Source organism: Clarias gariepinus, chromosome 2, assembly GCF_024256425.1.
Source record: "Clarias gariepinus isolate MV-2021 ecotype Netherlands chromosome 2, CGAR_prim_01v2, whole genome shotgun sequence".
NCBI classification, from domain to species: Eukaryota; Metazoa; Chordata; class Actinopteri; order Siluriformes; family Clariidae; genus Clarias; species Clarias gariepinus.
In genome coordinates this window covers 43,943,143-43,955,179 of record NC_071101.1, presented here as the reverse complement: position 1 = coordinate 43,955,179, position 12,037 = coordinate 43,943,143, and the positions used below count along the sequence as shown (strand labels likewise).

General features: G+C 39.2%; 2 protein-coding genes across 3 annotated transcripts in view; both read left to right on the top strand.

Annotated features, from left to right (window-relative positions):
• LOC128543559 (cell adhesion molecule DSCAM-like) overlaps positions 1-12,037 on the top strand; it is a 235,707-nt gene that overhangs the window by 186,360 nt on the left and 37,310 nt on the right. The gene's annotated exons all lie outside the window — the stretch shown is intronic.
• Positions 1,323-5,351, top strand: LOC128543517 (uncharacterized). 2 transcript variants are annotated; one of them, XM_053513948.1, is made up of 7 exons: positions 1,323-1,709; positions 1,799-2,015; positions 2,191-2,346; positions 3,081-3,295; positions 3,386-3,539; positions 3,621-3,730; positions 4,247-5,351. In XM_053513948.1, exons 1-7 carry the CDS (start codon positions 1,413-1,415, stop codon positions 4,556-4,558), a joined length of 1,461 nt encoding a protein of 486 aa, XP_053369923.1. In that variant the 5' UTR covers positions 1,323-1,412; the 3' UTR covers positions 4,559-5,351. The 2 variants fall into 2 exon arrangements, with proteins under 2 accessions (XP_053369923.1, XP_053369922.1); XM_053513947.1 differs by having other exon boundaries at positions 3,386-3,730.

The following is a 12,037-nucleotide window of genomic DNA, read 5'->3' as shown; positions in this document are numbered from 1 at the left end:
TTTTTTTTTTTTTTTTACCAGGTACTGTGTGTCCAGGCTTGGGAAGCAAGCTAGAACAATAATCTTGGCATGGATACGTTTGACAACACCATATTGTCGGTATTGCAGGGTAAGTCACGTTTTTTAGTTTTGTAAGAAGATTGCCTAAGCATCTATTTCTGAAACTTCGAATGCGGGATTGTATATATACTGAAGTGTTCGTTGGAGTATAATCAGTCTGCGTCCCAGCCTTTTTTTTTTTTTTTTTTCACAAAATATACCTGGAACCTTGTTGTGGACAGAGTAGTCCACAGTATTAAAGTATTACTTACATACTTACTTACATTTACTTGTGTCGCTGCACTTTTGGATTATATTTAATAACTTGACTCTAAATCAGGTAATTTTCAGATTTAATTTCCAACAATGTTTTAATTAGTCTTTTATTCATTTAATTTTTAACACAAAGTATTCTGTAATTATTACTTACTATGGAAACATATAGTCAGAAATTGGTTTTGATATTTACAACCTATAATCAGTGCAGCAACAAAAACTAAGCTGTCATATAAAATGTAGTGAATTAGAATGACCAAATTGGCCTCAACAATGTAGTTGAGTATAGTAGAAGAAAATGTAAATAAAGTGTCTAAATCTGTACTTAAGCACATCAATTGAGCAAATGGGTTAAGTTGCATTATATTACTGACTTGATGTGGTTGAATTAAAAAATATGAACAATATGCAAGAGTTTTTAGGAATGGTGTAGTGTATTATATGATTTATCATGATTCTTTCATCAATCCATGACCTCTCAACTTTTAAAATAGTCATTGGTTGCAGGCCTAACACTTTCTTTGAATTCCAGCTGACTTTGTTTTTATTTATTTATTTATTTTAATGCAGATAATGACTACTATGATTTGGATAACTGAGAACTTTCAGACATTTAAGAGAAAAAAAAACAAAAACAGACTAACATGTATTTGTGCTTTGAACATATAGCCAAATAAATGGTAACTCTTTGAGAGTTAAAAAAAAAAAACTAATTTTAAATTACCAATCTATTTACCAATCTACAGCTGCCAATATTGATGAGGAAGCTTTGAAAAGCTTTAGCCGGGATGACCTGAAGGATCTTTTTCCTGGCCCTGAAAATTTCCTCAAAAGAAAGAAGCTTTGGGATTTCATCAGTCAAAAGGTAAATACACAATATACAACAAATGCAATGATTACTGTACAAATTGTCTGACATTATTATTTCTCCTAATCTGTATTTTATTTGTTTTTATCCACTGCAACTGTTATAGTGTGCAAGTGTTACTGATCAAGATGCCAACACTTGTCATCGAAGTGGGAGAAAAGCCTTTCCTAGTGATGTGCCACAATGTCAGCCTCAAACCTCCACTCCCATTTCCTACACTGCTGATAAAATGATGAAAATGCCAGACCCACCAGAGTATGTGGTGTACACAGATTCAGAGCTGGATATGGTGCGCAGTCAGTACTTTGCATTGCTCCGCAATGGAAAGGAAAAGGACTGTAAGATGTCAAAGGAGCTCTGTTGCAGACTTATAAGGAACACAGTTACCAGCATGGTTGCAATCCTCCGAGCTAGTCCCATGGGGAAAGAAGTAAATTACCCCTCCAAACTTGAAATGAGAGCAATGTCACAGAAGATTGTTGAGTATTACCCTATGTTACGTGATGCTGATGCATACATGCCATACGTAAGTCATCCTTTTCACATTTAAAAAACCAAAACTGAGTGAGACAACAATAAGATACACCATTTATTTAAAAAATAATTTTATCACAGCTGACCATCTACACCAAACTGTACAAGCGACTGCAAAACATGAGGTCTCCAAGGAAGAGGCAGGGTTCCATGCCACAACGAGGCAGAGCCAAGAAGACTCTTTTCAGCTCAGATGACACAGACATTGGGACAGACGGTGACCTAAGCGGTGAAACAAGTGATTGTACCATAATTCTTGAGAGCAATGATGACATCAGTGAGGACAATTCGAGTGCAGGTGTGTGCTGAAAATGTGCTGTTGTTGTACTAATTTTTAGACATCTAAAAACAAAAAGAGACCACAGTTGCCTTTAAATTTGGAAACATTGCAAGTTAGGCACAATATTGGATATTTGTCTGTACTTTCTAGTTATTTTCCTATTCTTAATTTAATTTTCAATTATTTTCCCCAGAGAAATCACCCCTATTGCAGTTACCCCCCAGTGTGTCAACAAAGCCAAGCAGTACCACCCTGTCTTCACTGACATCATCCAAGTCAGCTCGATGCTCCACACCCAGGACTGTTACAGCTCCACCTTCTCCAACTGCACCCCCAGAGGATGTTGTTGGTAAGTCTGCCATCACCCTTAGCTGCTTCTCAAAATGCTAAAGTATCTGTATCTCCTTTTACAGATCAGTTACACCATATATCTACAATAATAACCCCCTTACCTTGTTTTATATATATATATATATATATATATATATATATATATATAAGCCCTCATACAATCTTGTCAGTTGGCCATCAGTAACAGTATTACACTTGATGACCACACAATAGTAAAATATTTAAACATCTTGTAGTAGCTATAATTCATTGCAGATTGCGACTTTTAAATCCTGTGTCATGCTAGTTGCATCCATCATGCCTCATGAGTATTGTAGATCAAATTACCTAAAAGATTTTTATCCATTAGGTCACAGCCATCGTGAGATGTTAGCTATAAACAGACAAGACAACAAATTGAGACATTTTATTTTCCCCATAATTTTACAGGTGGGTATCTTAAACCTGCCTTTGTAAAATAATAACTAAATTATTTTCAATAAAGACTTAACATAGAGCATTCAGGACCATGACATAACAAGAAGTACACACAGAAAAGAGTCAGTTCAGTACAGCCTTGTTGAACATGCATTTAACCTAAGCACTAATGATAATAATTATCAATTATAAAAACAGTAATTTGAAGAATTTCATTGTCTTTAAGACTTAGATTTTTTTGTCAGTCTAGTAATACCATGCCTTATTATATTTATATTGACAGTTACAATTACTTTCTGCTTTTTCCCATATGAGATCATGACAGTCTGAAGATGCAGGCAAGGCACTACAAAACCTTGAGCAACATGTACAAGAAGTCCAATGCAAAACCCAACCAAAGCGATGTTGCTCAGATTTTGGACCTTGAATTTGAGGCCAGGCGAGCTTTCATTAATTCAGATGTTACAAGGGAAGAAGACCGACCCACAAAAGTCTTTGAGGCATACCCATGCTTCAAAGACATTCAAAATGTAAGTTTAACTACCTTAACTTGAATACCTTTTTTTCCTAGGTTAGGTTTAGTTAATGGTTGACTAACTGAGCTAAATTTTTTATCTTAGGTTATGGGTGAACTGTGTCGCATTGTTGGTGGCTCCAACCGCAAATTTATAGAGGAAATGAAGGGTAGATGGGCAGAGTTTTGTTCTAAGGTGCAGTTCTATGGTATTTGGAAGAAAATCTTGAAACCTCCTCTTCCCTTGGATGTGCATGGAGGTAAATTGCCTTTCCATGCATCAAATCCATACATCAATCATGTTCAACCTATTTCTTTAAGTGCCATTTATCTGTCCATAGTGGAATTCACTATTGCCCTCTTCGATGCTCTTCCATCACTTTTTCCTTCCCAAACTACACCACCAAAGCGGCTGGGAAATGCCAGTGAGGCTCTCCTTCATATCCTTAAGGTGAGAGCGGTTGTTAATACTTTAACAGCCACTAACATTTATTCCATTTACTTTTATTTTTGTGCATATTCATACATAAGAGGAGCAGCTTAAAAGTTTAGTTCAGCAGAGATTTCATTCAAGATTCTTTTGTCATTACAGAACAAAATTACATTGCAATCAGGACACAAGTAGAGAATTTTTTTTTTTTTAAGTAACACCTTCAGCAAACATTTCTTTAACGTCTCTCTAACAGAGATAAAAGAAGGTTGTTAAATAAAAAAAAATAAATATGATTAATAAAGTCTTTGCAAACTATAAAATAACGATACATTTCATGCTCACAGTTCAGAAATTTTAAACAAATTTCACTGTTATTTTAATAATTGTATTTCATTCTGTTCCAATAGTAAGTCAGAGCATTGTAAACTGATAGTGCAATTCAGTTGTTAGTTGCTTAAGCAGTATGGTTGCACAGTGCTGCTTCCTTTTTTTAAATCCTTCAACATTTTATCCTTTTTTTTTGTTCTATTCTAGCCCGGTGAAGATGCTATGTTATACCTGCAGAAGCGGCCCCTCTCCTCCCCGGTGCTGCTTTTTGATGGAACATCCACCATTGTTGCTGTGGGAAACGTACCAGTGAGCACTCTTCCATTGGAGGAATTTTGGGAAGGAATGTTGGTGTTAATGGCATATTACTACACTTTGCACTTAACATACCCAAAATGTGTTGCAACGCTCCTCTCTGTCATACAAACTGAGGTTATCTGTGATACCATCCATAATCAAGATGCCACTAGCACATATAAAAGAGCAATAGCTGAATGGAAGTCCTTCTTTGGAAAATAGGTGAATGTGCAGCGTTTTATCAGGTCAGATGGGGTTGTTTGTTTTATAGTACCTCTGTGTAGCTTTTCTTCATGACTTGGCTAGCAATGTTCTGTGTTTATTTGCTAGAAGAGCTCTTAAACAGCACTTCACCTGAAGCATGTTAAGGTTTAACTAAGCACTTTTGTTGATTGTGCTGTTATTATTGCAATGTGTGATTGCCATGTAATTTGCATTTGGGCCTTTAGTAGTATTTTGTAGTAGCTTAATTTTGTAGTATTGTCAACAATATATCGTTTAGTGAGCTTAATAAATGTTGACTATTATCGTACTGCTGTCCAGGTTGTGATTTCTGTAGAATACAGTATATTCTAAGAATAAGAACTGGTTTAAAGTTTTTTGGGCTTAGTCTTAATATGGATTTTGGTTTATTTCAAGATGAATCAACTTGTTTCAAAATGTAACTTTATATATTGCACTATTACTGAGTAATTTTACTTAAAATATTGTCTTGTTCTAATGCATTACTTTATGAACATTAAAAAAACACTTACATTTAGTATATTTCACTTACTATTTGGATGTATTAAGCTTGATTGCAAGTATTTTTATCTAAAAATCAGCATTTTTCAGCTTATTTTTGCCTCTTTTAAATACTCAATTAGGATGACTTATTTCTTGATTTAAAAATCTTATTTCAAGATTTCTTATCAAGTAAAATTTACTTGCTGCATGGACAGATAATTTTACTAGTTTTAGGTAGATTTTTTATCAAATGTAGTAACTGTTTCTTATTTTTAGACTAGCAATTTTTGCAGTGCACATGGGGTCAAACAAGGATGCTCAGTGTCTGGAATAGCTTATGCCATAGCAGTAGAACCCTTGCTACAAAAGTTACAAATTGAACTTAACGGAATAATGATTCCTGACAGAAAATAAACTCTTTGTCTATCTGAGTATGCCGATAACATAATTTTAATGCTAAACAGACAGTCAAATAGATGTAACGATAAAGATTATGAGAAAATTTCCTCAGCAAAAACAAACTGGGCAAAAAGTGAATTTCTAAAATAATCAGAAATTAGTTTTAAAACATACTAATACTGACAGAAAGCCTTTTTTTGGACAAGAGGTGGATTTAAATACCTAGGAGTCTACCTAGTTGACAACTCTTCTACACAAAAGAAGTGAAAGGAATCCTGGAAAAATAAAATGCCGGCTGGATAAATGGAAATGGCTGACTGCAAAAATGTCCCATAGAGGATGTATACTCATCATAAACAATCTAGTGGCCTCTTCATTGTGGCAAAAATTGATGTGTGTGGACCCTTTGTTGGAGGTGATTGCAAAAATCCAGTCGATTATAGTAGACTTCTTCTGGGACTAACTCTACTGGCTGCCAAGGAGCATTTTATATCTACCCAAGGGTGGGGGCAGCTCATCACGTTTTAGCTGGAATGCAGTAACCAGTCCAATGTTAAAGATGCTTGGGAACTTAAAAATGGACAAAACTCTTTTCCAAATGGATCCAAAGAGACTAAACCTTTTCAAACTTCCGGTTTTCTATCGTAACCTCTTTAGAATTTTGACCTTTTTTAAAGTACAGAGGCCGCTAAACACAATGTTGATTTACAGTACTGGCTTTTAAAGGAACATCTAATCCACAGAGCACACCTGGACATGCAAACAACTCTCTCTCTGGTATTTTGATCCACTTTGGTATAACCAACCTGGGACACTTTGTAGATCTAAACGGTGTAAACTTACAAAACATAGAAAAAGTGGGAGGAAAGATTTTTGTGAAATCAAGAAGGATCCTAGCACAGCGACTTGAAAAATGGAAAAGCCTTCTCTCACAAGAAGAGAAAGACATGCTTATAGAGAACTGTGAGGAAATATAAGAACCAGATGAAGAAGACCTTTTCCCTGAGCTCACACTCTCTCTAAACCTAGGAGAACACACACACACACACACACACACACACACACACACACACACACACACACACACACAAAATGACCAGTGTTTTCTCCAAACCTAGGAGAACACACTAGTCATTTTTTTTTAATTTGTATAAAACATGGATTTGTACAATGCCTCAGGGGGAAAAAAACTTTTTAAAGTTTTTAATAGAAGGTTTTTACATGGAAAACTTGATACACCTTGGCGTTCTGTCCCCAGATTAACTGAGGAAGAACAGCCACAATGCAGTTCTCAAGCCACTATTAGCTAAAAGATCTGGGCCCGGTTTCTTGAAAGCTTCTTATCGCTAAGCAGTGCTTAAGTTGTACCTCTCTCTGTAATTACCTTTTAATTTTGGAGATAATTAAATTTTTTACATTATTTTATTTTTTTTTTTAATTATTACAAATATGAAAAAAAATTGGAAAAATGAACAGACCCTAAAATTAAAGGGTGTAGTACATAGCTGAAGGGATCCAGTTTATGGTGATATGAACAACATTTGTCCATGCCGTATGGTTAAAAAGCTATTGAATTTTAAAATAATGAACAAATTAAAAAAATGAATAATCTCTAAAATTAAAAGCTGTAGTAAGTAGATGAGGGGGTGCAGTTTATGGTGGTATGAGCAGCATCTGTCCATGCCCTATGTTTAAAAAGCTATAAAAAAAAATTATAATAAAAAAATGTGAAAAAAATGTAAAAAATGCATAATCTCCAAAATTAAAAGCTGTAGTAAGTAAATGAGGGGGCGCAGTTTATGATGGCCTGAGAGGCATCTGTCCATTACCTATGGTTAAAAAGCTTATTTCTTAATAATAAAAAAATGTGAAATAATGTGAAAAAATTAATAGACCATAAAATTAAAGGGTGTAGTATGTAGATGAATGGAGGCAGTATATGGTGGTCTGAGTGGCATCTGCACACAAAGAAGCTATTGATTTTTTCTTTTGTTTATGAAAAATTAGAAAACAAAACGAAATAAATAGACCCTAAAATTAAAGCGGTGTAGTATGTAGATAATGGGAGCAGTTTATGGTGGTATTTTTCCATATCCACTAATTAAGAATATACTGTGCATATATAGCAGAAGGAAATATTCTTAGTGTATATACAAGTGGCATCTTTACAGCTATCTGTGTGTGTATATATATATATATATATATATATACACACACACACAGTGGCCCCCTTAAACTTTTCCACATTTTGTCACATTACAGCCACAAACATAAATCAATTTTATTGGAATTCCATGTGAAAGACCAATACAAACTGGTGTACACGAGAAAAGTGGAACGAAAATCATACATGATTCCAAACATTTTTTACACATAAATAACTGAAAAGTGGGGTGTGCGTAATTATTCAGCCCCCTGAGTCAATACTTTGTGGAACCACGTTTTGCTGCAGTAACAGCTCCCAGTCTTTTAGGGTATTTTTTGCACAGTTTGCACATCTAGAGACTGAAATCCTTGCCCATTCTTCTTTGCAAAACAGCTCCAGCTCAGTCAGATTAGATGGACAGCATTTGTGAACAGCAGTTTTCAGATCTTGCCACAGATTCTTGATTGGATTTAGATCTGGACTTTGACTGGGCCATTCTAACACATGGATATGTTTTGTTTTAAACCATTCCATTGTTGCCCTGGCTTTATGTTTAGGGTCATTGTCCTGCTGGAAGGTGAACCTCCACCCCAGTCTCAAGTCTTTTGCAGACTCCAAGAGGTTTTCTTCCAAAATTGAGCTGTATTTGGCTCCATCCATCTTCCCATCAACTATTACCAGCTTCCCTGTCCCTGCTGGAGAGAAGCACCCCCAGAGCATGATGCTGCCACCACCATATTTGACAGTGGGGATGGTGTGTTCAGAGTGATGTGCAGTGTTAGTTTTCCCCCACACTTAGTGTTTGCATTTTGGCCAAAAAGTTCCATTTTGGTCTCATCTGACTAGAGCACCTTCTTTCACATGTTTGCTGTGTCCTTCACATGGCTTGTGGCAAACTGCAAACGGGACTTCTTATGGTTTTCTGTTAACAATGACTTTCTTCTTGCGACACTTTCATAAAGGCCAACTTTGTGCAGTGCACGACTAATAGTTGTCCTTTGGACAGATTCCCCCATCTGAGCTGTAGATATCTGCAGCTCATCCAGAGTCACCATGGGCCTCTTGGCTGCATTTCTGATTAGCGCGCTCCTTGTTCGGCCTGTGAGTTTAGGTGGACGGTCTTGTCGTCAGTTGTGCCATACTCCTTCCATTTCTGAATAATCGCTTGAACAGTGCTCCGTGGGATGTTCAAGGCTTTGGAAATCTTTTTGTAGCCTAAGCCTGCTTTAAATTCCTCAATAACTTTATCCCTGACCTGTCTGGTGTGTTCTTTGGACTTCATGGTGTTGTTGCTCCCAATATTCTCTTAGACAACCTCTGAGGCCATCACAGAGCAGCTGTATTTGTACTGACATTAGATTACACACAGGTGCACCCTATTTAGTCATTAGCACTTATCAGGATGATAAGTCTATGGGCAACTGACTGCACTTAGACCAAAGGTGGCTGAATAATTACGCACACCCCACTTTGCAGTTATTTATTTGTAAAAAATGTTTGGAATCATGTATGATTTTCGTTCCATTTCTCAAGTGTACAGCACTTTGTATTGGTCTTTAACGTGGAATTCCAATGAAATTGATTAATGTTTGTGGCTGTAATGGGACAAAATGTGGAAAAGTTCAAGGGGGCCGAATACTTTTGCAAGCCACTGTATATAAAGATATAGAGATAACAGTAAAGGGTCCTTTTATTCCTATTGCACAAGATTTGAATAATAAGATTTATTTGGGATTTACATTTCTGAGATTTATTACTACATAATTATTTTAAATATTGCATAATTTCCTATTCTTCTTTCCTCAAACTCCAAAGCATTGTTAAACCGCGCATACGCGAACAGCTCCTTGCAGTTGCGCTGGTTCAATTCACATTAATGGGCTGGTGCTGCACTTTGTAGACGTTCCCTAATTCATCCGCATTGTCAAAAGCAGTGTTTTTTTTTACAGTCACTTCGAAACTATATCATTTAACAAAGAATTTCAAGGAGGAAATGGGTGTAGTAAATTGTCCGTGTTCTCACAAACAAGACTGTGTAGATTTTGTGCACTTTGGAGAATTTATTGTGGAGTTATTAAGGACGAAATTCTGAATGTGCGAATATAAAACTACCTCTCCTCTGTCATCTCATCGTATTAATTTCATAGTGGGCTATACAACCCCAACCACTGACAAGCTTCACATTGTTTCTAAAGCTGGTGAAGAGTGTTGCCAGCTGTTTGTCAATCAACCATGATTGTATACCCGGTTCGTTTCACCGCCACTACAGGTTACATGAAAATATTAGCGACAGTTTGGTGATTTAATTTATATATTTGTCTATTATCGCATGCTAGTACTGATAAGTTAACCCATGTCAAAATAAATGTTATTGGAAGAATTTTGTGCAATTTTGAAATTGCACAAAAAAAATTGTATTTGTAAAGTTTTTTTTAAGTTACGTAGTAGGAGAGGCGAGTTGCTTGGTCTGTCTGCTGTGCTTCGGTAAGCTTTTTTGGTGCCAGAAGAGACTCAGTCTAACACACACACATGTTGTCTATCAATAGCTCTTTATTAACAGCAAAAGATGGGGTTTATGTATGTTTGACCAAATGCCTGTGCCATAGACATACAGTATGTTACTACGAAGAACATGAACCATTGTAAATGTCCTGGTGAGATCCTGAAGAAACGAAGGAGAGGAAGTCCCAGAGAGGTGTTCGTCCAGAGAGAGATCACAACTAAATAGAGAATGGAAAGGTGAGCGTGGGAGCGTTCACACCTTAAAGAGCAGATGCAAGAGGAGACAGAAAGATAGCAGCAGAAAAAGATTTAACACGTTAATATTAGATCTATAAGGAAGAGAGCAAGAGAGTAGAAATAACTCCTTTATATATTGTAGCGTTTTTCACAGCTACCAATGAGCGTGGAGAGACGAGTGAGCTTCCTTGCTGCCCAATGCAAATGGCTGGGAGTACTTTATTTTCCATAGCACGAAAGTCACACAAACAATCAACAAGACACACTTCTGATTCACACACACACCCTGGCCGAAGCCACTACCCCAGACAAATTTCCCCAACACGGTGAACACATAACAGTCCCTCCCGCAAAGCATGATGGTTATTACTCAAACCCCACCCACGCCACACTGCCCCCACCCGAGCCGCGACCGTCCCCGGTCACCATGGCGAAATCAGTCTAGCAGGCGTGACGGTGGTCGGCGCTGGCGTTGTGAACGCCGGAGTCTTTTTGCGGGGGAAGGCGGGGCGCAGCCCTCTTCCTGAGGCGGACTGGCCTCCACAGAGCTCGATGTCTTGCTGACGTGGGGCTGGTAGGAAGCGAGCCGGTCCCGGTGGAGCACGACCACTCGCGACCGCCCCGTCAACCGCACCCGGTAGACTACGTCGGACAGCTGAGCAACGACCGTGCAGGGCCCCACCCAGTGCGACATAAGCTTAGGCGAGAGCCCCCTTTTCCTTCCGGGGGAATACACCCAAACCTGCTCCCCAGCAGCAAAGTCTCGCCCTCGGCTGTGAGTATCATACAAGCGGCGCTGCTTCACCCCGGCGTTCGCCAAGTGTCTACGCGCCAGCTCGTGGACACGAAACAGTTTGTCTTTTAAAGCACAAAAGTAATCCATCCCCGGCTTTGCGGGTAAATCCACTTGTGGAGGAGGCCCGAACACAAGGTCCACGGGCGTGCGCAACTCGCGACCGAACATTAACGCAGCTGGCGTGAGCTGTGAGGACTCCTGCACCGCTGTGCGATAAGCCCAAAGCACGAGAGGCAAATGTTCGTCCCAATCCTTTTGACGGTCGCTGGTAAGCACGGCGAGTTGGGTGGTGAGCGTGCGATTGAAGCGTTTCACGAGGCCGTCACTCTGCGGATGAAGGGGCGTGGTGCGGGTCTTTTCCACCCCGAGGCGCTCGCACACCGCCGCAAACACCTCCGCCTCGAAGTTACGCCCCTGATCGCTGTGCAACTGCTCCGGGGCGCCGAATCGGCAGAACACCTCATCCACCAGCACTCGAGCCGTGGTGGAAGCGCTCTGGTCAGGGACAGCAAACGCCTCCGGCCACTTGGTGAAATAATCCATGGCCACCAGCACATACCGGTTCCCGCGATCGGAGATAGGAAACGGCCCAAGAATGTCCACGCCCATACGCTCCATGGGTGCCCCCACCCGAAAGTCTTGCAGAGGTGCCCGCGAGCGCTGGGTAGGTCCCTTCTTTGCCGTGCAGATGTCGCATCTGTGCACGAAGAGTTCACTATCCGTGTGGCAGCCCGGCCAGTAGAAGCGAGCGCGCAACCGCCGCAGCGTTTTAGTGACTCCGAAGTGTCCCGCACCCGCATGCCCGTGTACCATTCCCAACACTCGTGACCGCAGATTCCGCGGCACCAGCAGCTGAAAAGATTCTCCAGCGCCGCACGGTTGTTCCCAGTGACGG

Bases quoted from the DNA above. Each gene is read 5' to 3' on its own strand.
- LOC128543517 (XM_053513947.1), top strand. From the start codon at position 1,413: ATGATGAAAATGCCAGACCCACCAGAGTATGTGGTGTACACAGATTCA. The intron at 2,016-2,190 runs GTGTGTGCTGAA...TATTTTCCCCAG, and splicing joins TGAGGACAATTCGAGTGCAG to AGAAATCACCCCTATTGCAG. The intron at 2,347-3,080 runs GTAAGTCTGCCA...TTCCCATATGAG, and splicing joins ACCCCCAGAGGATGTTGTTG to ATCATGACAGTCTGAAGATG.